Source organism: Spinacia oleracea, chromosome 2 (assembly GCF_020520425.1).
Source record: "Spinacia oleracea cultivar Varoflay chromosome 2, BTI_SOV_V1, whole genome shotgun sequence".
NCBI lineage: Eukaryota > Viridiplantae > Streptophyta > Magnoliopsida > Caryophyllales > Amaranthaceae > Spinacia > Spinacia oleracea.
In genome coordinates this window covers 18426300-18451789 of record NC_079488.1, presented here as the reverse complement: position 1 = coordinate 18451789, position 25490 = coordinate 18426300, and the positions used below count along the sequence as shown (strand labels likewise).

The 25490-nt window shown below is 41.9% G+C and overlaps 2 protein-coding genes across 2 annotated transcripts in view; both read left to right on the top strand.

Moving 5' to 3' along the window:
- Nucleotides 1-5196, top strand: part of LOC130467761 (PR5-like receptor kinase) — a 75296-nt gene extending 70100 nt beyond the window's left edge. Inside the window, exons 9-10 of the mRNA XM_056836525.1 lie at nucleotides 2233-3274; nucleotides 3488-5196. Of these exons, the coding sequence (XP_056692503.1) occupies nucleotides 3082-3274; nucleotides 3488-4455 (1161 nt within the window). The 5' untranslated portion in view covers nucleotides 2233-3081 and the 3' untranslated portion in view covers nucleotides 4456-5196. The remainder of the gene's footprint in view (nucleotides 1-2232; nucleotides 3275-3487) is intronic.
- Nucleotides 5197-10350: 5154 nt separating this feature from the next.
- LOC110805781 (LEAF RUST 10 DISEASE-RESISTANCE LOCUS RECEPTOR-LIKE PROTEIN KINASE-like 2.1) lies at nucleotides 10351-24839 on the top strand. The gene is made up of 4 exons (XM_056836524.1): nucleotides 10351-11142; nucleotides 11309-11341; nucleotides 11718-12126; nucleotides 23905-24839. Exons 1-4 carry the CDS (start codon nucleotides 10401-10403, stop codon nucleotides 24650-24652), a joined length of 1932 nt encoding a protein of 643 aa, XP_056692502.1. The 5' UTR covers nucleotides 10351-10400; the 3' UTR covers nucleotides 24653-24839.
- The last annotated feature ends 651 nt before the right edge of the window (nucleotides 24840-25490 follow it).

Sequence of the window (25490 nt, the reverse complement as noted above, 5' to 3'; positions counted from 1 at the left end):
GTAGAAAACATTCAAACATCAGACTAGAAACTAGAAAAATCAGATCATACCAGGTGAAGAGAACAAAGCCTATGATCAGCTTGTAAAATTAACTTTTAATACAAAGATAGCTAACCTGATTTGACTAGTGATGAGAAACCTAATCTGTGTGTGTTGTAGAAGAATCGAATACAGATGTTGGGGGAGAAGATATGTGTGGCTTGGGAGGCACTTATAGTGACTCAAGAGGACCTTCTAACATTTCTAAAACTCTGTTCATAGGTGGTCGATTCGAGGGATATGATTGTATACACCATAATCCCACCAAAATCATCTTTCTTCGTACCTCTTTCTCTTCATCATTCTTTATCATCCCATGAACCTCAATGTCATTTTCAAGCTCATCTTCAACCTCGAGCTGACTATATATCCATTCAGGAAAGTACACTTCACTGCTACCCTTAGCTTCAGAAACTATCTGCCACATACCATGTCCAAAAGCATCATTCCATAGCTATAAACATCTGATTTATGAGAAACTCCTCCGAAATTTCTACGGTGTTATAACGGAAACAAAGAAAGATTAAATAACGTAAATAAAGAACGCATAGATTTAACATGGTTCATTAACAATGTGTTAGGTACGTCCACAGAAAGAGAGGAGGAAAGTTTTATTGATCTTGAGGATTACACATTATAAGATACCACTAGGTTATGACTTTGAGAGTTTATATAGTACTCTCTAGACGGATGCGCAAAAACAAGAAAATTGATCCAAAACAGATAAAGTCCAGAACAACAGATCCCCGTACTGGGGTGTTGCAATAAGGGGCTCGTTCGATTTAAGGCATTATTTTAACACTAGGGCAATGTGCCCAATCGTTCCTCTTGCTCCTGATGGTCACGTACTTGTTAAAAAACAATTTCAGATGAACTCTGTTAGATAATGCCTTGAATCGGTCAAGCCCCTTACTGCAACGCCCCAGCACGGGTACTATATAAACTCTCTAGGTCATAGCCTAGTTGTATTCTGTAATCTGTAATCCTCAAGATCAATAAAACTTTCCTCCCCTCTGCCTGTGGACGTAGCTAACACATTGTTAGTGAACCACGTTAAATTCTCTGCGTTCTTTATTACGTTATTTATTCTTTCTTTACATCCGTTATAACAAACCCTAACAAAGGTTTTTGTTTTTCTTTTTTAGGGTTTTAAGTTAGTTAAAGGGGGGACGGAATTGGAGGGAAACTTATGGAAAATTTTGATTTTTTTTTTATAAGATGTGATCAACAAGCGCGAGTCAACGCCAGAAAAATGGAATCAACCATCGAAAAATGGGTAAAGGTCCCATCTCACAACAAAAAATCAAACTTATCTCATCTCACAACAATTTTTTTACAAGGTCCTTTGTCACAATTTTTGGATTTTAAAAGGTCCTTCCTGACAAAAAATCCATTACATAATTAGGAGGTAGGGTAGAAAAGTTACTAAAGATGGAAATGTGACCCCTAAAAAAGACGGCCGGAAGTAGTATATGTGAACCTAAAAAAATACGGAGGGAGTACCTCCCTTTTCCTCTCCTCCCATCAATCATTTCCACTCAGGTGATCCAAATTCGGGCTGGATCAGGTTTTAACACAAAAACTCAGGCCCAAATCCATAAATTTGGTGCGGAGTTTTGGGGCTAAAACGGATTTTTTTGGGCTTTTCGGGCCGGGCTTGGACTTTGGTCTAAAAATGCGTATTTGAGGCTTCCCCAACCCGCATTTTTCAGGTTTGGTCGGGCTATAGTTGATCGGGTGTTGGCATTTTCCCTCTCTATACCTTTTCCTGTAACAAAATATTTTCTATCACCAAACATTTGTTCATGACAGTTCATAAAATGGACTAGTCTTTGAAATTGGAAAATGGAAATCTGAACAGGTTGAACAAATTAATGTTGTACCGTTAACAAAAAGGTTTGGAGATTAGTTTTGTCAATGAAGTTATGAAGTTGGTCCTACTATGGTGAAAATCTGGAGGCATATAATTAAGATAGATGGCAACTCTCACCTGACTTAGTCAACTTCTATTATGTCCACCAATCTTAACTCGAACTTTCAAAGAACCTTCAAAAGGCCTTTGATTTAGTTCTAAAATACTCCTTTTCGTTGTTGATATTTCAATGTGGATTGATGAATACAAGAGATACCAAAATGAAGAAAGTAAGTTTTTTATTCAAGTCAACTTTATTCAGTTTAACTCTGTTACTTCAGGTTCATCTTCTGTTTTGTTTATCAGAGAATCGTTTCGGGGACTGCATGCCGAAGAAATGTGGAAATCTTAATATAAGTTATCCTTTTTATTTACAAAATGAACAAAAATCATATTGTGGGTATCCTGGTTTTGAGGTATCTTGCAGTAAAGATGGACTTCTTTTGTTCAACATACTCCCTCCGTCCCGGAATACTCGACCCGGTTTGACCGGCACAGAGTTTAAGGGACTTGAATTGACTTATTTAATTTAATAGGTAGTAGTTGATAGTGGGGTATTATTTTAATGTAGTTAGTGGGAGGTGGGTTAAGAGGTGGGGTTGGGGGAGAGTAGGGGTTGAATTTTTAATTATTTTTTGTATGGAATAGGGGGTAGGTAGGTTAATAGGGGTGGAGTGAGAAATAATATAATATTGTTAGAATATTTCCATTTTTAGAAACAGGTCAAGTATTAAGGGACGACCCGATAAGGAAAATAGGTCAACTATTAGTATCAAGGAACACCTACATAATAAGAAACATTTCTTATGAAAGCGACAAGTTTCAAGTTGTAAACTCTGCTGTAGCTGGTGATGTTGTAGGTGGAACTGGTTGTTTCGAGTCGATGAAGAATCTGACTTTTGATAACAATTTAATCGACTTTGCATCAAATTACGATGATATATTCGTGTTTCCGAATTGTTCACAAAGGGTTGGGGGAGAATATGAGGACAATAGAGTGAAATGTGGAGGTATAGCCATGTATAGGGATGACTCAGGGCTAATTGATTTGAAGGAGAAGGGTTATTTCAGTGCCTTATAATGAAGGGAGTTCGAATGGAGGTATCATTGACACATTGGGAAAAGGGTTTATGCTAAAATGGACTGCTTATAATTGCACCCACTGTTTAACATCTGGGGGGCAGTGTGGATTTGATGCCAACAATTTTCAGTTCAACTGTTACTGCCCTGATAGAACTCATGCTCTTCATTGTGTTCAACTTGTAGATGGTGAAAACAGACTGCCAGCTCCAAATCAGGTATATAGTATGCCAACAATTTTAGGTAATCAACTGAATTCCTAACCATTCTGATGTCAAATTCTCAGATGCAGTTATTAAAATTTTGTTCACCAAAAAATAAGATTACTCACAAATAGCTTGGTTAATTAATTTATTTATTCTTATGATTTGAGTTTTATTTGTAATTTCTTCTATATAATAGGGAAGCTTAATCTATTTTTGCTTACCAGTATAATAAATTATACTTCAATTACAGTTGCAACTGGTTCGTCATTGGGAGCTATGATTTTGATTGCTTTTATCATCATTATATATGCAAAACAAAGGCGAAGGAAGAGAAAGTTTTCACTTCTATGGACTAAAGGGACTATGATGAACCAAAATGTGGAAGCTTTTCTGAAAAGTTATGGATCTCTTGCACCAAAAAGATACACATATGCAGAGATAAGGAAAATGACCAACAACTTTGAAGATAAACTTGGTGAAGGAGGCTTTGGTGCAGTTTACAAAGGAAAATTACCTGATAACAGCCGTTTTGTAGCTGTAAAAAAGCTGAACAAGTTGAAAGGAAACGGAGATGATTTGAACAACGAGGTAGTAAGCATGGGTAGGACTAACCATGTAAATGTTGTAACCCTCTTAGGGTTCTGTTTCGAAGGAAACAAACGAGCTCTTATCTTCGAGTTCTTCCCCAACGGGTCACTTGAAAAGTTCATAGTTACTGCAGAAACTGATCATTCATTGACATCAGAGACATTGTTCAGCATTGCAGTTGGAATTGCTAAGGGACTTGACTACTTGCATAGAGGTTGTAACACGCGAATTCTACACTTTGATATCAAGCCTCATAATATTCTTCTTGATGAAGAACTCCGTCCAAAGATTTCAGATTTCGGCCTTGCAAGACTGTGTCCTCCAAATCGAAAGGAAAGTTTAATATCAATGTCAGGAGCAAGAGGAACAATTGGGTACATTGCTCCAGAAGTTTTCTGTAGAAATTTTGGAGGAGTTTCTCATAAATCAGATGTTTATAGCTATGGAATGATGCTGTTGGATATGGTATGTGGCCGAAACAACATAGTTTCTGAAGCTAAGGGAAGCAGTGAAGTGTACTTTCCTGAATGGATATATAGTCAGCTCGAGATTGAAGATGAGCTTGAAAATGACATTGTGGTTCATGGGATGATAAAGGATGATGAAGAGAAAGAGGTACGAAGAAATTAAGATGATTTTGGTGGGACTATGGTGTATACAATCATATCCTTAGAATCGACCACCTATGAACAGAGTTTTAGAAATGCTGGAAAGTCCTCTTGAGTTACTACAAGTGCCTCCCAAGCCACACTTATCTTCTCCCCCAACTTCTGCATTCGGTTCTTCTACAACACCTGTGTTTAGCACAGATTAGGTTTCTCATCATTAGTCAAATCAACAAATCTAGTGGAAATAGTCCCACACTGAATATTTAAAATGTAGTATTCCTATTTATAAACCAGAGGAAACGAATACATAGCATGACCTTACTTGAACAGGATCTGTTCTATAGTATTCGTACCTCTGTATCCTTCTCTTGCTTCCTAGAGCACTGTGCACCTTAAGAACATTGTGATTTCTTATAACAAAAAAGTCAAACATTATATTGCATGTTCTTTTTGTGCACCATGGTCCATAGACCACGGATTGGGCATTAGGACCTGAGTGTCTGATTTTCTACAACTTAATCAAAATTTCTCGATTAAACATGATTTCAACATTCTTTCTATGATATTCAAAGAATGGACACAAAATGTCAGGGGTAATAGAAGAGTGTACCTTATTACCTTGTATGAAATGCTGCTCTGAATCAAGTCTTAGATGACAGCAGTATGCCCAATACAGAACACTGTAGTTGTCTGAATAACACAAGGAAATGCAGTAGGCTACATAATCTGTCCTTATAAGTCGCAATTTTTAAGAGCTACTTGAAATGCAATAGGCTACATAATCCGTCCTTAACTCCTTATAAGTCGCAATTTTTAAGAGCTACCTCCAACAATTTATGAAGATATCTGATAGTTTTCCTGGTGGTTTCGGGTTTCGTAACTCCTTGATATGCTTGCACATCCACATCGTTCAAAACTCATGCTATGAAGTAGTTTTCTATGCTTATCTTTAGTTTTTCAGAGTGCAAGTTTACTTTATTGACAGCTGATTAAATTGACTAGTCTTTGAATTTGGAAAAGTAAATGCAGGGAATTTAAACAAGTTGAACATGTTGGAAATCCTAGTGAGAAAACAAAAGAAAATGAGTGGGAAAATGTGGGAATATGAAAAGTCCCACATGGGAAAAACACAAACCATATTCAATGTTTATATTTGGGGGTTTGAGGGAAACATTTGTTTAAGAAAGCATGTGAGTGGCATGGGTGGTCACAACACACACACGCGCGCGCGCGCCGGGCCGGGCTTGGTACTTGGTACTTGGTACTTGGCGATATTTGGGACGGTTTAGAGAAAAAATATGGAACTGATGATGCCGGTACGAAACGTTATTGTGTTAGTAAATGGTTAGGTTTTCAAGTTGAAGATGATAAACCTATTATTGATCAGATTCATGCATATGAGAATATCTGTATTGCTATGGCTGCCGAGGGTTTGAGTATATGTGATATAACTCTTGCTATTGTTTTAATTGAGAAACTGCCACCCTCATGGAAAGACTTTAGAAACCAGTTAATGCATAAGAAGAAAGACCTTACCCTAGAGGAACTCGTAGGTCACCTAAAAATTGAGGAGGAGAACCGTATTAAGGATAAGGGTCAATTTGTATTTTCTGGGTCTGCTAAAGCTAATCTGGTTGAACCTAGGGGCAATTTCTATTCTGATAAGTTTAAGGGGAAGGGCAGTCAGTTCAAGCCTCAAGGGAAAATTCAGAAGTATAAGTTTAAGGGTAACTGTTTTGAATGTGGGAAGGCTGGTCACAAGTCCAGGGATTGCAGGGTCAAGAAGAAGCCAGATCAGAATCAAGCTCACCTTGTTGAAGCAGTTGCTGATCCTAACAATTTTATTGCTGTTGTTTCAGAAGCTAATCTGGCAGGTGATGTTGCTGAGTGGATAGTTGATACAGGAGCAGCCAGGCACATTTGCACCAACAAAGAAATGTTCACTTCCTACGAGAAGACTGATGGTGAAAATGTATTCATGGGTAACTCTGCTTCTGCAACTGTTCAAGTCAAAGGGAAGATCGTTCTCACTCTCACTTCTGGAAAAACACTCACTTTAACTAATGTTTTGCATGTTCCAGAAATGCGTAGGAATTTAATTTCCGGTAGTTTACTTATGAAAGCTGGTTTGAAGTTGTCCTTTGATTCTGATAGGCTAGTTATTACTCACAATGGGGAATTTGTGGGAAAGGGTTTTTGTAATGGGGGGTTGTTTACTCTTGATGTTTCCATTGAAATTATGAATAAGAAAGCTAGTACTCCTTCTGCTTATATTGCTGAGTCAATTGATTTATGGCATGCTAGATTGGGTCATGTTAACATTGCTTCAATTAAAAAACTCAAACAAATGAACATGATTCCAAGCTTTTCTAAAACTGATTTTGCAAAATGTGAAGTATGTGTTGAAGCAAAATTTGCAAAGAAACCCTTTAAATCAATAGATAGACAGACAGAAGTACTAGAACTTGTTCATAGTGACTTGGGGGATTTTAAAAACTATGAAAGCAGGGGCGGTAAAAGATATTACATTACTTTTGTTGATGACTGCTCTAGATTCACCATGGTTTATCTTCTCAGGTCTAAGGATGAGGCTGAGGAGATGTTCCTCAAGTACAAGGCTGAAGTTGAAAACCAGCTAGACAGGAAAATCAAGAGACTTAGGAGTGATAGGGGGGGTGAGTATGACCCTAACACTCTTAAGGCGTTTTGTGAACAGAATGGTATAGTTCACGAAACAACAGCTCCTTACACACCCGAACAAAACGGGATTGCTGAAAGGAAAAATAGAACTTTAAAAAATATGATGAATTAAATGCTTATTAGTTCTGGGCTTCCTGATAATATGTGGGGGGAAGCTATTCTTTCTGCTTGTCATGTTTTGAACAGGGTGCCTCACAAGAAGCTGGACAAGACCCCATATGAGCTATGGAAAGGTCGAGCACCAAGCCTGAAATACTTGAAAGTGTGGGGGTGCTTAGCAAATGTTGCCTTACCTAGTTTCAAAAGAGACAAGATTGGTCCCAAAACGAAGACGACCCTAGAACCTATGAAGAGGCAATGAGGTCGGTTGATGCAGTTTTCTGGAAAGAGGCCATTGATAGCGAACTTCAGTCAATCCTAAGTAATAATACTTGGGAATTGGTTGATCTGCCTAGAGGTTGTAAACCCATCACCTGTAAGTGGATTTTTAGGAAAAAGTTGAAATCATGTGGGTCCATTGATAAATATAAGGCCAGGATTGTGGTAAGGGGTTTTACTCAAAAACATGGCATTGATTATTTTGATACATACTCTCCTGTAACTAAGATTGCAACCATTAGAACCTTAATTGCTCTTGCATGCATTCATGATCTTGTTGTGCATCAAATGGATGTGAAAACTGCATTTTTAAATGGTGATTTAGATGAAGAGATTTATATGGTTCAACCTGAAGGTTTTGTTGTTCCAGGTCAAGAAAACAAAGTTTGTAAACTGGTCAAGTCATTGTATGGGCTTAAGCAAGCGCCTAAGCAATGGCATGACAAGTTTGACAAGACGATGACTAGTAATGGCTATCATGTAAATGAAGGTGATTCTTGCGTTTATTATAAACATGATTCTTCTGGTTGTGTGATTATTTGTCTTTATGTGGATGACATGCTAATTTTTGGTACTGATTTGGATCGAGTGAATGAAACAAAAGAATTTTTGAGTTCAAAATTTGAAATGAAAGATATGGGTGAGGCAGATGTGATTTTGGGAGTGAAAATTATTAGAACTCCAAATGGCATTTGTCTCAGCCAAGCTCACTATGTTGAAAAGCTTCTTAAAAAGTTTGATTCATTTTATGTCGATCCAATCAAGACCCCTTATGATATAAGCATTCATTTAAAGAAAAACAAAGGTGATCCTGTTTGTCAATCTGAGTATGCTAAAATTATTGGTAGTGTCATGTTTCTCATGAACTATACTAGACCTGACATTGCCTATTCTGTAAGTAGATTGAGCAGGTACACCCATAACCCAAGCAATGAGCATTGGGGTGCGTTAAGGCGATTGCTTAGGTACCTAAGGGGTACCATGGATTGGGGATTGCACTACTCCAAATTTCCAGGAGCATTGGAGGGTTATTGTGATGCCAACTGGGTATCTGGAAATGATGAAGTCAACTCCACTAGTGGTTATGTCTTCACCCTAGGGGGTGGAGCTGTCTCTTGGAAATCCTGTAAGCAATCTTGTACTGCTATGTCTACTATGGAATCTGAGTTTATTGCTCTTGAATTGGCAGGTCATGAGGCAGAATGGTTGAGGAACGTGCTTGCAGATATTCCACTGTGGGGGAAGCCAGCTCCTTCAGTTGCACTTCATTGTGATTCGCAATCTGCTATTGCCGTGGCAAACAACCAAGCCTACAATGGAAAGAAAAGACACATTCGTTTGAGGCACAAGGCTGTCAAAGAATTGCTGTCAAGTGGAGTGATATCACTGGACTATGTCAAGTCCGAAAAGAACATCGCGGATCCGTTAACGAAAGGCCTATGTAAGAAACTAGTTTTGGAAACGTCGGAGGGGATGGGCTTGAGGCCCATTGGATGAATTGTAAGGTAATGAACTCCTACTCACCATGAGTTCAAAGGGGAACATTATGTAATAATTCAGAAGCACAAATTTTATTTTCTGTCCATCCCTTAGATGTTTATGATGTGCTTGCTATTATTGAACGAGGTTGAGCATACGGCTCTTAATGAACCCATATCCATATTTTTTGGTGGTGTGATGTAGCTCACACTTGATGGGATTCACCTACTTAGGTGTGGAACTGAGGCCGCTTCCTATGAGAATTGCATGGGCTATTCTCTAGAGCACCTATGAGCATCCAGGTTATGGACGTATGGCCAGTATAATGCGTCACTTTTATTGGCGGAGATTCAGAATATCATACATGTTCAATTGTGTGCTTTGAGTAATGAGTTTCTAACCCCCTATTAAGTTCAATACGAAAGTCACTTGGTAGGAAAGAGATTCTAGCTTGAATGTCACTAAGTGTCAATTCAAGTCGCAAGACATTGACACCTATTCAATTGTTTGTTTTGCCCAGAAATTCAATTCTTTTATTTCTTTCTTTTTCTTCTCATCTTCGGACCTGTGGGGGATTGTTGGAAATCCTAGTGAGAAAACAAAAGAAAATGAGTGGGAAAATGTGGGAATATGAAAAGTCCCACATGGAAAAAACACAAACCATATTCAATGTTTATATTTGGGGGTTTGAGGGAAACATTTGTTTAAGAAAGCATGTGAGTGGCATGGGTGGTCACAACACACACACGCGCGCGCGCGCCGGGCCGGGCTCGGGCGAGGGCCTTGGGCCTTGGGCCTTGGGCCTTGGTACTTGGTACTTGGCGGTTTGATCAACCCACTAGCCGTTTTATGACTGTTGCAGTTCCCCATTACTCCCGTAACTTCTCCACTAGCCGTTTTTTTGCTGTTACAGCTTCCCAAAAGCCTCACTATAAATTCATCGTTCATTTCCACAAAAACATACAGAAACTTACAATCGATTTCTCTCTCAAATTTCTCTCTTTCTGGGCAAATATTATGGTCTCCAATCGGGGATTGTGAGTGCACATAATTCTCGGTGTCGTGTAAACCCTGGAGGGCAACCGCAAGCGTTCTACTGCATCGGAGGTAGCGCGGAATTGTCTTTTAGAGCAGTGGTCCGGCCACAACACGACAATTGTTTCAATTCGTATTACGCAATATCCAGTTAAGTCGTTCCAATTACTTATTTAGCTAACAGAACAAACTAATGTTGAATTGTTCAAAGTGGGTCAACTCCTATTATGTTCACTCACTTTTTATCTGGACTACTGTATTCAACTCAACTAAATTATAGCACCATTAATCATGTGATCAGATCAAAAGTATTTTAACCAGAATTTCACCTTCAAAATTAGTTCTAAAACAATCCTTTTCCTTGTTGATACCAAAATGAAGAAAGTAAGTTTCTTATGCAAGTCAACTTTATTCAGTTTAACTCTGTTACTTGAGGTTCATCTCCTGTTTTGCCTAACAGAGAATCATTTCGGGGACTGCGTAACTAAGAAATGCGGAAATGTAGGTATAAGATATCCTTTTTATTTACAAAATGAGCAAACATCATATTGTGGGTATCCTGGTTTTGAGGTATACTGCAGGAATGATGGACTTGTTTTGTTCAATATATCAAGGGACACGTATGTAATAAGAAACATTTCCTATGAAAGAGAGCAGTTTCAAGTCGTAAACTCTGCTTTGACTGGTGGGAATGGTTGTTTGGATTCAATGAAGAATCTGACTTTTGAGAGCAATTTGATCAACTATGCATCGAATCATGATGATATGTTCGTGTTTCCGAATTGCTCAGGAATGGTTGAGGGAGAATATAGGGAGAATAGAGTGAAATGCGGAGGTATAGCCGTGTATAGGAATGACTCAAGACTGGATTATTTGACAAAGAACTGTAATGGAGTGGCTATTGCAGTGCCGTACAATGATGAGGGTTCGAGTCGTGGTGGTAGAATCATTGATACATTGGGAAAGGGGTTCATACTTAACTGGACAGCTTATTATTGCACAGACTGTGTACAAACTGGGGGGCGGTGTGGATTTGATGCCAAAAAGGTTCAATTCAATTGTTACTGTCCTGATAGAACTCATAGTCTTTATTGTGTTGTTCAACCTTTATTAAATAGTAAGTGTCTCTTCTCTATCTAGGAAAATAAATAATTTGATGGAATCTATAAATTAGCATGAAGAACATTACAGATTAAAGTGCTTGATATTCTTTCAGTTTGTTGATGTGTAAGTGTTTTCATGTTCCAATTTATTGAAACTAGCCGTTCTTTGTTTCCTTGCAGATAAGAACAAGTCAGGAGTTATTCTTTTTCCAGGTAATCAACTGAATTCATTTAAACTCCGTTGTTGGCAGTGTAATATCTACCCTGGAAATTGCAAATTGCAAATTGCAAATTAGTTTATAAGATATATTGGTGTGAAAACTCGGAATAATTACTTATCATGACTTCCATTATTCCGAATTTGGTAAATACCAATATTTGTCTACTGTATTGTATTCTGATGTCAAATTGTCAGACACAGTTGTTGAAATTTTTTCCACCAAAAAATTAAATCCCTCAAATATACATCATGGCTTGTTAATTTTTTGTAATAATTTGAGTTTTGTTTGTAATTGTTTCTATATAGAGGGAAAATTAGTGACATTAATCTATCTCTGCTAACCAGTAATTGTATTTTTTTTTTTTACAGTTGCAACATTGGGAGGAGCTATGATTTTGATTGCTTTTGTCATCATTATATGTGCAAAAAAAAGGCCAAGGAACAGGAAGTTTTCACTTCTATGGACTAAAGGGACTATGATGAACCAAAATGTGGAAGCTTTTCTGAAAAGCTATGGATCTCTTGCGCCAAAAAGATACACATACGCAGAGATAAGGAGAATGACCAACAACTTCGGAGAGAAACTTGGTGAAGGAGGCTTTGGTGCAGTTTACAAAGGAAAGTTGCCTGATAATAGCCGTTTTATAGCAGTAAAAAAGTTGAAGAAGATGAAAGGAAATGGAGATGATTTCATCAACGAGGTTGTAAGCATGGGCAGGACTAACCATGTCAATGTTGTAACCCTTTTAGGGTTCTATTTTGAAGGAAACTGTTCCGAGTATGGAACTGGGAGGACGTTCCGAAGCACCTTGGCCCTGTCAAGCAGAGCAAACGTGAGCTAACCTCGGGGGTTTAACCGAGGAAACCCCCTCCGATGCCTAAGTCAGCAAATAGACAAGAAGTCTTTAGAGAGGGAATATAGAGAGAAGGTGGAGCAAGTACCGTGTGTAAGAATGTGTCCCATCATGAATGATGTGGTTGCTATTTATAGGCGTACTATTCTGTACTTTGGCCTATTTGGATGCCGCCACGTGTATGACGGCGATGTACTTTATTCCTTGTCGTTGTCGTTTAGCCTGCAGGTCCCTTCTTGGACTGATGCGGCTTTGTCTAGCTCTGCTCTATGTCTTTATACATGATCTGGGGGGTTTGATCTGCCTGGATCGCGTATGCTTGGTTTAGAACTTAGAGTCTTTCTTTGGCTTGGGTGTGTCCTGGGTGTCAGAGTTTGCTCTGCCAATAGTGTTCTGCCCTTGCCGGATATGACCCCGTACAACTAGTCCCTCAAGAGTAGATCTGACGTTTTAAGTCAGGTCTGCTCTTCTGCTCTTGCCGGATATGACCCCGTACAACTAGTCCCTCAAGAGTAGATCTGACGTTTTAAGTCAGGTCTGCTCTTCTGCTCTTGCCGGATATGACCCAGTACAACTAGTCCCTCAAGAGTAGATCTGACGTTTTAAGTCAGGTCTGCTCTTCTGCTCTTGCCCCGGCCCTCTTGGGGCTGTAATGTTTGCTTTATTGGCCTTTTGCTCTTGCCCTGGCCCTTTTTCTTTTTTTTTTTTTTTTTTTTTATTAGTGTAGAATTTTGGGCGGGCTTTTTCTGGGGTGGAATGGTAAAAGATCTTTGTGGATTTTAACCGGCATTTCCTTGTGCCACGTGTCATCCATCTGAATAGTCAACTGGAATCGTCGCTCAATCTGGGCCGTCCTTCGTCAGGTTTGAGTTTGGTCGAATTGGGGTTTACACGTGTCCTACATCCTGCTTATGTAGTTGTATCGTTGCCCGAATCTCAACCGTTCTTTTTTTTATAAAAAGGTAACTTCTTCTTCTTCCTTTCATTTTCGTTTTTTACTTTCTCTCTCCTTGGTGTTTCTGAAGAGAGTTTTCGAGTGTTCCCGCTTTTCGTTGCTTACTAACTGCAAAAAAGCTTCCCAAAATTTGATCTTTTGCTCATTTTCGTGTTTTTCATCGCCTTTTTGGTCGATTGTTGGTGTTTCTGTTGCTTGCGGTGGCCGTTCGTTCTCCTTGTTTTTCTTTTCCATTTCGCGAAGGGAGGTTTCCGGTTGCTGTGTTCCTTCTGATTCTGACCCTGTTCTCTTTTTCCGGTAAGTTACTATCTTTTGGTGTTTTTCAAATCTCTTTTGCAGTTTCCGTTTGTTGCTTGCGTGGATTTAATATTTCTGGAGATTTTTGGTTTCGATTACTGGTTTTTCACCATTGTTGAGTGGTTGAGCTTCCGCCATTGTTGAGTAGCTTAGGTTCTTTCATTTTCCCCCCTTTTTTTTTTTTTTTTTTTTTTTTATATATATGTATATTTACCTTGGTATCCTTTTTCTTTCTTGATGGCCTCCAGCTCACTATGTCTGATGCGTCTGATAGCCAAAACCTTAGTATTTCGGAAACACAAAGCGTTTCTTCTGTCTCTTATGTCACCTCTTCCCCTTCTTCTGTCTCTTTGTCTTCTGACGAGGAGACCCAGGCCTTTGCTGAGCACAGAACTAAGTCTATGCATGATGTATTGTCCCGTTCTGTGCCCGTTGCAATCCCTATTTCTTCTGACGACGAGTCTCCTAGGGAAAAATCTCTTTCCCCAGATGCGAGTGGTCCTGGGTGTACCACCTCTACAGCTGACCTGTCTCCTTCTTTCCGTCAAACTCTTAGGGAAATGCGCCATGACTATCTTTCCCGGATCGTTAGGATAAACCCGCCCTCTGATGCCCCCCCCAGGGCTTGATGTTCAGCCTCTGACTGAAAAGGCCTGGCTGGACGATTTTGAGCAACTTGCTGGGGCTAACGAGTCTGACCTGTCTTTGCGTGTTTACAGACGTCGAGAATCTATTTTTCGCTCCATGATGGCAAATCATGTTACTATCTCTGTGGATGGGCAAGGTGATGGTGGGGATATTCTGGCTCAGATAAATGCGTCAAGGCCTTTTCCCAACTATGTAGAGGAGGACATTGTCCCTGGGGACTCCTCGCCTTTCTTGTCTGAGGCAGTTGCCTTTGGTCCGTTGCACGCGAAGTTGAACACCAAGTGGACCGATGATGCTCGGAAAGAGAATCATGCTGTTGTCGGGAAAGATTTCTATGGCCTGCCTGATGGTTACCAGCTCATAGTGCCTGCTGATGATGCCCGAATCACTCATCCTCCTGATGGGTGCATAGGTGTTTATGCGTACAGCTTGGATTTTGGCTTGCGCTTTCCTCTGGATCCTACATTAGTGAAGATTCTTCGTGCTTTTAATGTTTGTTTGGCCCAACTGCATCCTTTTGCTGTAAGGACGTTGATCAGCTACATTTGGGTCTGTCGATTCTTGGGCTTTCCCGAGACGCTTTCTCTGTGCAAGCGAGTACATCATCTGCGTAACAGTGGTACTGGTAACAAGATTGGTTGGTTTTCTGTTTATTGTAATCGTGGGAGATTGACCTGTCACGGCATGCCCACTGGCCAAAAAGAGTGGAAGGACAGGTTCTATTGGCTTTCTGTTCCAGCCGACTTTCCTGTTGCCCAGGGGTTTGTCCGGCCCCGAACTCGGTTGGGGGGAGTTGAGATTACAGATGGTGCTGCTCTGGAGGAGAGGGCTTTTGAGCATTTTGCATCTGAACCGAAGTTCAATACTTCTGGTAAGGAGGTTGGGCGGTTGCCCCGAGTGTGGCTCCCGCACTCAAGTTACGTTTTGCGGAATGAACGATGTGTTGTCCGCTATGTTTCTCTGTTCTACCCACCCTCAAGGTTAGATCTGTTTTCTCTCTTCTTTTTATTATTATTTTTTTTTTGTTTATTACTTCTTATCCTTTGTGTTTTTTAACCTCTCGCTTTTTTTTTTTTTTATATATATATATTTTTTTTATGCTCCCAGGTCGTCAGTTTTTGAACCTTAAGGAATTGGGTGTTCGAGCTGATGGTTCTTTTATTTGCGCTGCCCCCCCTGATCCTGCTTCGAATGGGTATCAAATCCTGGCTGACCAGATAGAGGGTAGCCGAAGAAGTTCTACACGCCAATCTAGTCGGGGTGGCGGTTCTGGCACCGTTTCTAGGGTGTCCCGAATCGTTTCCTCTGTGCCCACCAGCTCTGTGAGCACTTCTGGTCGTCGGGGGCAGACTTCTCGCGGTATCTCCAGTCGGGGGGCTCTGTCTGGCTCTCGTCGTGACCGAGCTGATTTTGAGGCCGGACTAGGAGCTCCGACAGAGGCTGTGGGTCATGATTTTGGGGAGGTAGCTGAAGAGGTGTGCGACCAGCCTGGTCGCTCTGGCTCTGCGTCTGATCCTGTGCACATCGAAGCTGAGCAACCATTTGTGCAGCGTCCTGGAAAACAACCCAGGATTGAAAATGAGGCTGAGCTGCCTCGAGCTTCTCCTTCTGTGGCTGGCCCGAACCGTAGTAACACCTCTGGGAATTCTCTTCGGCAGTTTTTAGAGCAGGAGCTTCAGGGGAACGATCTTGCTACTGATGACCTTGACCTGCATATCAGTGGTCGACATAGGGAGTTTGTTGAAAAAGAGTATCTTGACATTCATCCCCAGGCCGATCCTGAACTGGCTGCTATTTTCTCTGGTCCCTCCGCTGAAGATCGTACTTTTGCTCCGCGCTGGGACGTATCGGAATCAGATAGTTTATATGGGAATTATCCCAAGAAAGGCGGTACACTTTCCCTGAGGATGCTGAGAGGCCTGCAGTTGCCTAGTGACCTGCCTAAGGAGCGTTTGTATACCCCTGGTGCGAATCCATGCCAGAAAGTCATGGAGGTATACTTGGCTTACTTTTCTTTTCCTTTGGCATGTGAACTTGTTACATTCTTGCTCATAATGTTTATTTTCCCCCTCTTTTTTTTTTTGTTGGTATGTCCATTAGTGTGGGAACGCTGTGCGTGAGTTGACAGAGGTTTTCATAGTCTACCAAAAGCGACTTGCTGCTAGTGCTGCCCATATAGAGGCCCAGAAGATCTGAAGGTGTCTTCGACTTGTCTAACTTCAGCCAATGATCAGTTGAAGCTTGTTACCGAAGAGCGTGACCAGTTGCAGAGTGGCTTTTCCCAGATCCAAATTGATCTGGTTGTTGAACGGCAAAAAGTTGAAACTCTCCAGCAGGACTTCCTCCTTGTTGAGCAGACTCATGACAATGAAATGGCCCAACTGCAGAACTCCATTGAAGATCAACTTGCGGCTGCCGTTCGCGACTTCCGTCGGTCAGATGAGCAATATGCTCTACGCACTCAGAGCTATGATGGCGGTTGGAAGGCTGCTTCGCTAATAGTGCAAGAGAAGCATCCTGATCTTGACTGGTCTCCTATCGAAGCTGCTTGGTTGGCTGGGCTCCATGTTGAACTTCTGAGAAAGAAGAGGGAGGCCGAGCAAACGTCTTTGGCTGCGGGCGGTATGGTGCCAGAGGATGATGGGGTACCTGATCATTGTGTTGAAAATGCCCACCCTGGGGAGTTGCCTCTGTCTGATGCTGAAGATAATGCTGGGCAATAATGGCACAGGCGGCTGTCCCCATGTTCATCTTGCACTACCTCAGCCAATGCATAGTTTGTTTCTCTTAGTTGTTTTGTCCTCCCTGCGTGGAGAGTAAAAATTTGTTCTGGGAAATACTATTTATCGTTTTTAGTTTTGATCGACAGTGGCCATTTTGTAAGGCTGTACATTGCATAAGTTTTTGAGGTATAGCCGCCGGTCCTATTGTTTGTTAGCTCGTCGTGCTTATGTTGCGTTTTACCTTGTTTTTCTACTTGCTATGTTTTTATTGTTTTGCTTCCCCCATATTTCCTTTTGACCTGCTTTGAATGTTTGATTGTTCTGGCCTATTCTAGGCTGCGCACTGCCACTTTCACTTTGGCTCTTGCCTTATCCAAGCTTATGAGGTGTTACTGCTTATGGAGTATTGCCGTATTTTCTTCCAACCCATTTTGGACTGCGTTTTGTTAAATTGCTCTGGCTTTGGCCAGGGCAAAACTCAAGAAGTATTTTTATGTTCACTTCAACCTGTTTTGGACTGCGTATTGTTGAATTGTCCTGGCTTCGGCCAGGACAAGACTCGAGAAGTATTTTCGTTTTTACTCCAGCCTACGTTGGGCTGCGCATCATTGAATTGTCCTGGCTTTGGCCAGGGCAAAACTCAAGAAGTGTTTTCGTATTTACTCCAGCCTACTTTGGGCTGCGCATCATTGAATTGTCCTGGCTTTGGCCAGGACAAAACTCAAGAAGTATTTTCGCCTAAATCTCGTTGAGAAAAACTCATCCAATAACTTGGTTGATCAGACCAAGTTATTTGTGGGTAGCGTTTTTTCTCTGTACGAGCTTTAGCCATTCACCTTTTACTTTTCTGAGAGACCTGACGCGTTTTCTTCCCATCGAAGGTAGCTGGGCCAATTTTTACTATGTTTGTAAGCGTGGAAAATTACAAAAGTAAAGAACTACTCTGGCTTCTATTGCCTTGTTATAGTATTAATTTCTTGTGTCTATACATAGTATTTCTTTAGCATGTTGGCATTCTAGCTGTTCTTCAATTCTCATCCTTCCATCGTCATTAGATGGTACGAGCCTGGGGCTACTTCTTTTGTGATCTGGTAAGGTCCTTCCCAGTTGGTAGTGAATTTTCCTTCTGTCTTTCCCTTTCCAGTGGCAGCTGTTCTTCTGAGGACCAGATCCCCCACTTGCATAGGTCTGTGCTTTACCCTCTTGTTATATGCCCTGCTCATTTTTTCTTTGTTTGCTGCCAACCTGAGCTCTGCTTGAAGCCTGACCTCTGGTAAGAGATCTAATGCTTTCCTCATACGCTGCTCATTAGTGCTTTCCTCATAGTACTGCACTCTAAAGCTAGGTAGACCCACTTCGACAGGTAGGACCGCCTCAGCCCCAAAAGCTAGTTTGTAAGGACTTTCCCCTGTTGCTTCTTTCTCAGTGGTCTTGTTGGACCACAAGATCTCTGGAATGAGGTCGGCCCATGCACCCTTAAAATCTTCTATCTTCTTTCGCAGTGCTCCCAGGATTTGTTTATTTGCTGCCTCTGCCTGACCATTGCTCTGGGGATGGCATACAGATGCGTATGCGAATTTTATTCTTAGTTCAGCGCAGTAATCCTTTATAGGAGTGCAGTCGAACTGTGTTCCATGATCGAAGACTAAACTTTCTGGGATGCCGAACCTTGTCACAATGTTCTTCCAGATGAAGTCCTTCATCCGCTTGGCTGTTATGCTTTTAGTGGGCTCTGCCTCAATCCACTTAGTAAAATAGTCAACTGCCACGATCAGAAATTTTCTTCCCCCGCTTGCTGCTGTGAATGGTCCCAGAATATCCATTCCCACTGGGCGAATGGTATAGGGTTGATGATTGGCTGTAAGTCATTAGAGGGCTGGTTGATCACTGGGGCGAATTTCTGGCACTTGTCGCACTTTTTAACATATGCTTGAGAATCACTTACCATGGTTGGCCAATAATATCCTGCTCTGAGAGCTTTCAAGGCTAATGTCCTGCCACCTATGTGATTTCCACATATTCCCTCGTGTATTTCCTCAATGACTCGTTGCGACTCCTCTGTTGATACACATCTCAGCAGAGGCAAGGAAAAGGATTTCTTGTACAGTTTACCCTGGTAAATGACGAACCAATGCTCGTTTCGTTTTACTTTTTTCTGCTCTTGCTCTGCTGTGGGAAAGCCCCTTCCCAGCTTGTATGAGACTATACTGTCATACCACTGTGGCTCAGTGTCAATGAAGTTAACTGCAGGCTTTTTGTCAATGCTCTTTTCTTCCTGGACCTCTACCATCACTGTTCTTTCCAAGTCCTGTAACGTCGAACTTGCTAATTTGGATAAGGCGTCTGCTTGACTGTTCTCTGCCCTGGGAACCAATTGAATCTCAAAGCTTTCTAGCTGGGCTACTGCTTCTTTCATCAAGGCCAAGTACCTCTGCATAGACGGTTCTCTGGCTTCATATTCACCTCTATATTGGCTGGCCACCAGCTGTGAATCGGTTTTGAGCACTATTTTTTTAGCATCTGCTGCTTTACACATCTGGATTCCTGCGATTGCCGCCTCAATCTCTGCTTCGTTATTTGAAGCTTTGAATTTGAATTTTATAGCATATTCGAAAAAACGTTGCCTTCTGGTGATACCATTATGATACCTGCACCCGACCCTGTGACTGCAGCGGAGCCGTCTACCGAGATCTGCCAAGTCCCCAATGGCTCTTCCTCTTCCTCGTATGATGCCTCTGCTATGAAATCTGCCAGTGCCTGTGCTTTTATGGCGGTTCTTGGTTTGTACTCGATGTCATATTCCGAGAGTTCCACCGCCCATTTCAGGAGTCTACCAGAAGTATCTAACCTTTGCAATGACTTCTCTAAAGGTTGATTAGTTAACACTTGCACTTTATGTGCATCAAAGTATGGTTTCAATTTCCTGGCAGCTATCATGATGGCAAAGGCCATTTTTTCAATCAGGGGGTACCTCTGTTCTGCGGGGTTGAGGATGTGGCTGACAAAGTAGACTGGCTGCTGGATTTTATCCTTCTCGACTACCAGAGCTGCTGCTACAGTTTTCTTGGAGGCAGAGATGTATAGCTGCAATATGTCCCCCACTTCTGGTCTGGCTATGGTTGGGAGGCTTTTCAAGTGGTTCTTCACCTCCTTGAATGCTTTCTCTTGCTCTTCTCCCCATTTAAACGTTTTGTTTCCCTTTAGCACCTGGAAAAAGGGAAGAGACTTATCCGCGGACTTGCTGATGAACCTGGTGAGTGCTGCCATTTTCCCAGTCAACCTCTGGATGTCTCGTATGTTTTTTGGTTCTGGTAGGTTGAGTATGGCCTCTACTTTTTCTGGATTGGCATCAATTCCTCTTTCACTGACCAGGAACCCCAAAAATTTTCCGGACTTAACACCGAACACGCATTTTTTTGGGTTTAACTTCATACCAAATTGCCTCAATGTTGCAAAGGTTTCCTTCAGATCCTCAATGTGATCAACCTCCTTTTTTCTCTTGACTATGGAGTCATCTACATACACCTCCACGTTTCGGCCTTTTTGTCCTGCGAATATTTTGTCTACCAGTTTCTGGTATGTGGCCCCTGCATTCTTTAGACCAAACGGCATAGCCCTGTAGTTGTAAACTCCAGCGTCTGTAATGAAGGCGGCTTTTTTCCGGTCTGATTCTAGCAAACTGATCTGGTGATAGCCCGAAAAGGCATCCATGAAACTCAGCAGGGCATGCCCGCTGGTGGAATCCACCAGTTGATCTATCCTGGGTAGCGGGTAACAATCCTTCGGACAAGCCCTGTTTAGGTCTGTAAAGTCTACGCACATCCTCCACTGACCATTCGCTTTCTTTACCATCACAACGTTAGCCAACCATTCTGGGTAGTCACATTCTTCTATGAATTTGGCTGCTAACAGTTTGCTAATCTCTTCCTGGATGGCTACATTTTTCTCTGTCGAAAAAGTTCTTTTCTTCTGTTTTACTGGCCTGACTTCTCTGTTAACATTCAACCTGTGGACCATGACGCTGGGATCAATCCCTGGCATTTCGTCAGCAGAGAAAGCAAATATGTCCGCGTGCTCTCGCAACAGATCGATGATATTTACCCTCAGGGAAAGGTCTATATCTGTGCCAATTCGGACTGTTCTGTCCTCTACTCCTTCTTCCAGTTCTATCTCCTCTGTTTCTTCTGCTGGGGCTGGCTTTAATAGTCCTTCTTCACGATGCTCAAAATTTTCCATGTCCAGTAGTGCGTCCTTTTTACGCTCTGCCCTCTTTCTCTTTCTGGACAAGGGAATGTCTGCCTCTGCCAGGGGTGGGGGTCTGGGTGGCTGTTTCAGGGCTGTGTGGTAGCATCTCTTGGCCTGCTCTTGGTTTCCCTTGACCTTAGCTGATCTGTTATCATTCGTTGTGTACATCATGGTGAGGTGATAAGTAGACACCACTGCTCCTGCATCATGGATAAATGGTCTGCCCAGAATGGCGTTGTATGCTGCAGGTACTTTCACTATCATGAAATCAACCATGACATCCTTGATATCTTTCCCCTGCCCAATTTGGACAGGTAAGCTGACTATTCCTTCTGGTATTACCGTTGCCCCTGTGAAGCCAATTACTGGGTAGTTAACTGGTTTTACATGTTTTTCTTCGATCTGCAGCTCTTGGAAAGCTGGCCAGAATAGAATGTTTGCAGAGCTGCCTCCGTCTATCAGGATTCGATGGATTTTTCTGTTAGCCACATCCAGAGCTAACACCATTGGGTCATCATGGGGATAAATTATGCCCTTACAATCATCTTCCGTAAAGGTGCACTGTGGGATTTTTGGAGGGGCAGGCCATTTTCCTGAGTTATGGTAATTAACCTAGTGTTTAAATTCGCTCACACTGGCCTTAGCACCGCTGGCTGTAGTACCAGCGTAAACTGGTCCTCCTGTTATGACCAGTATGTCATTCGACCTCTTCTGATCTGCTGGGTGGTTCTGCTTTTGCTCTGTCTTTCTGTTATCAAATCGACCATCATCATCCCTGTTTTTGTAGGTCCTGCTATACGAGCTTTTTGCCTTAAATTGTGTTAGGTACCCCCTTCGGATCAGGTCCTCAATGTTATCTTTCAAGTGAGTGCACTCCTCTGTGAGATGACCATGATCCTTGTGAAAATCACAGTACTTCTTCGTGTCCCTGTATTTGTTGCACATTTTCGGTGGTCTCTGCCATTTCTCATCCTCCTTGCTGATAGCAAAAATCTGGGTTCTGGATGCAACCAAAGGAGTGTATTCGCTGAATTTGCCTCGCTTTTCAGTTTTAAACTCACTACCTCTTCCTCTGACCTGCCCGTGCCAATCCTTTCTGGGCTGCTGATTTTCTCTTTTGTCTGGGTACTCTTTTTTGTATGGCTCTTTCTTGCTCTAACTACCGTAATTGTTCTCACTTGCCACATATCGTCGTGAGGTTGCTCTGCCAATCTCTTCACTTTTTATAAATTCATTTGCCTTCCCCAGCACCTCTGCCAGGGTTGTGAATGACTTTCTGCCCAGATAGCTCTTGAATTCTCCATCCCGCAGACCAGTCATCATAGCCAGGACGGCTACCTCTTGCTGTAACTTGGGTATATTCGATGCCTCCATATTAAATCTGGATATGTACTCCCTCAGAGATTCCTGAGGTCCTTGGATGACTGACATCAGCTCCCCTGTCATCCTTTCTCTGGCAATGTTTGCCACATATTGGGTGCGAAACAAGATAGCTAACTGCCGGAAAGAGGTTATGGTGCCTTTGGGTATTTTACCAAACCAGCTCTGTGCTATCCCCTCCAGAGTGGAAGGGAAGACCTTACACCACACAGAGTCTGTGTTGGTATATAGCATCATGTGTCCCCCAAAGGCAGAGAGGTGATTCGTTGGGTCTGACTTTCCGGAATATTTGCAGGTGGGCATTTTTATCTTTTCCATTTTTTCCGAGAGTATCTCATCACAGAAGGGGGAATTATCAGGCTTAACTATTGCTCGGGTGGGATTTGGCATACCTGACCCGGAGTGGTGCCTCTGACTGGGTGCTTGTTCGGTCCTTGCTCTGGGTTGAGCTCTGCTTGGCGTGATACTTTCTGCCTCATATTCTTGGCTGTCAGCCCCTTCCATCTCCTGCTGCAGATTCCTCCTCCAGACGTTCGGACTGTTTTGGGGTCTGGGACGTTTTCTCCTCTGCTCAACCTCAACCTCTGGGGCTGTCCTCATGACCTGGGCTCGTGGTGTTGTTTGAGCAAGGAAGGTCAGGACTTCTATGGCTGTGCGCATCTGGTCGGGTGAGAACTGTGCCCCCAATCGTGCTAGTGAGGCACTGGTTGGAATTGGGATACCCTGGCCCTGGCTAGGGGTTGCCATAGCTCTGGGTTGTGGTGTCTCTCTTGGCGGACCAAGACTCTGAGGCATGCCGAACAAGGGTACATTTGTGGTTCTCTAGTTGTTTTTTGAGGTGGGTGGTTCTATCTGCTGGATTATCGGTTCGCTTGACTCAGTCATTGCATGAGAGGGTAGGTCTTTTAGAAGAAAGGTCTGGGAAGTCCCCTCCTTCTAGCGCCACTTGTTCCGAGTATGGAACTGGGAGGACGTTCCGAAGCACCTTGGCCCTGTCAAGCAGAGCAAACGTGAGCTAACCTCGGGGGTTTAACCGAGGAAACCCCCTCCGATGCCTAAGTCAGCAAATAGATAAGAAGTCTTTAGAGAGGGAATATAGAGAGAAGGTGGAGCAAGTACCGTGTGTAAGAATGTGTCCCATCATGAATGATGTGGTTGCTATTTATAGGCGTACTATTCTGTACTTTGGCCTATTTGGATGCCGCCACGTGTATGACGGCGATGTACTTTATTCCTTGTCGTTGTCGTTTAGCCTGCAGGTCCCTTCTTGGACTGATGCGACTTTGTCTAGCTCTGCTCTGTGTCTTTATACATGATCTGGGGGGGTTTGATCTGCCTGGATCGCGTATGCTTGGTTTAGAACTTAGAGTCTTTCTTTGGCTTGGGTGTGTCCTGGGTGTCAGAGTTTGCTCTGCCAATAGTGTTCTGCCCTTGCCGGATATGACCCCATACAGAAACAAACGAGCTCTTATCTTCGAGTTCTTCCCCAACGGATCTCTTGAAAAGTTCATATTTACTGCAGAAACTGATCATCATTCATTGACATCAGAGACATTGTTCAGCATTGCAGTTGGTATTGCTAAGGGACTTGATTACTTGCATAGAGGTTGTAATACGCGAATTCTACACTTTGATATCAAGCCTCATAATATTCTTCTCGATGAAGAACTCCGTCCAAAGATTTCAGATTTCGGCATGGCTAGATTGTATCCACCAAATCCAAAGGAAAGTTTGATATCAATGTCAGGAGCAAGAGGAACAATTGGGTATATTGCTCCAGAAGTTTTCTGCAGAAATTTTGGAGGAGTTTCTCATAAATCAGATGTTTATAGCTATGGAATGATGGTGTTGGATATGGTATGTGGCAGAAACAGCATAGTTTCTGAAGCTCAGGGAAGCAGTGAAGTGTACTTTCCTGAATGGATATATAGTCAGCTCGAGGTTGAAGATGAGCTTCAAAATGACATTGAAGTTCATGGGAAGGATGATGAAGAGAAGGAAATAAGAAGAAAGATGATTTTGGTGGGATTATGGTGTATACAATCATATCCCTCGAATCGACCACCTATGAACAGAGTTTTAGAAATGTTGGAAGGTCCTCTTGAGTCACTACAAGTGCCTCCCAAGCCACACATATCTTCTCCCCCAACTTCTGCATTCGATTTTTCTACACACCTGTGTTTTGCACAGATTAAGATTTAAGACAACCAAACAAAGGGAGAAGTTCTGCAAAAACTCGATCTCAAGCTAGTTCCCTGCTGTAATAAAGCAGCTAGAAGAAGATATCCTGATTAGTATAGCCGCTTTTTCAAAATATTACTGTAAATGAACACTGATAAATTCTCACCGTACAGAAGAAATGCTTAAGTAATATAGAAGGTTCCTCAGACTTTAATGTATAGGTGTTAATCTTATGAAATCCAAGTCAGTTTAGACTTTACTGTATAGGTGTTTCAACACTAGGATTAGAAATATAGAAATAGCTTCATTCAACAATAATTGAATATCCAAAATCTAGCTACTTCACATATAGTCATGCCTAGTATTATCGATTAAGAGAGAAATATTACACTCCTATCCTAATCAAGTAATCAACCACTAATGACAAATATAAGCCATTCAACCTAACCTACTCAACCTAAAACTAACACACCATGAATCATGATCCAAGATACTAATTTAATTTGCATTAAAATAACACCAATTTGTACTTTTCAGGCCCCAACCTTTCTAAGGGGAAGAAATTAAAAGGACCTAATTGTTCATACGCGGCATTCAGATGTTCCACGATCACGGCTTCTGAACCGTTGATAAAGACATGTAAGTGGGCCTTGTTCATGATTGCTATGTTTGCATAAACCCTTGAGTCCTTGACACTATGCATGTTTTACCTACATCTCCGAAACTATCCAAGATGGAGTGATCAATCTGCATAACATCACCCGTATTACATCATAAAGACTGTCTTAAGAAGTTTCACATAACTCGTACATACACTAATATATATATATATATATATATATATATATATATATATATA

Excerpts from the sequence above, each read along its gene's own strand:
- LOC110805781 (XM_056836524.1), top strand. The coding sequence starts at position 10,401 with ATGAAGAAAGTAAGTTTCTTATGCAAGTCAACTTTATTCAGTTTAACT. Across the intron at positions 11,342-11,717 it reads AGGAGTTATTCTTTTTCCAG|TTGCAACATTGGGAGGAGCT; the intron begins GTAATCAACTGA and ends TTTTTTTTACAG. Across the intron at positions 12,127-23,904 it reads TTTGAAGGAAACTGTTCCGA|AAACAAACGAGCTCTTATCT; the intron begins GTATGGAACTGG and ends GACCCCATACAG.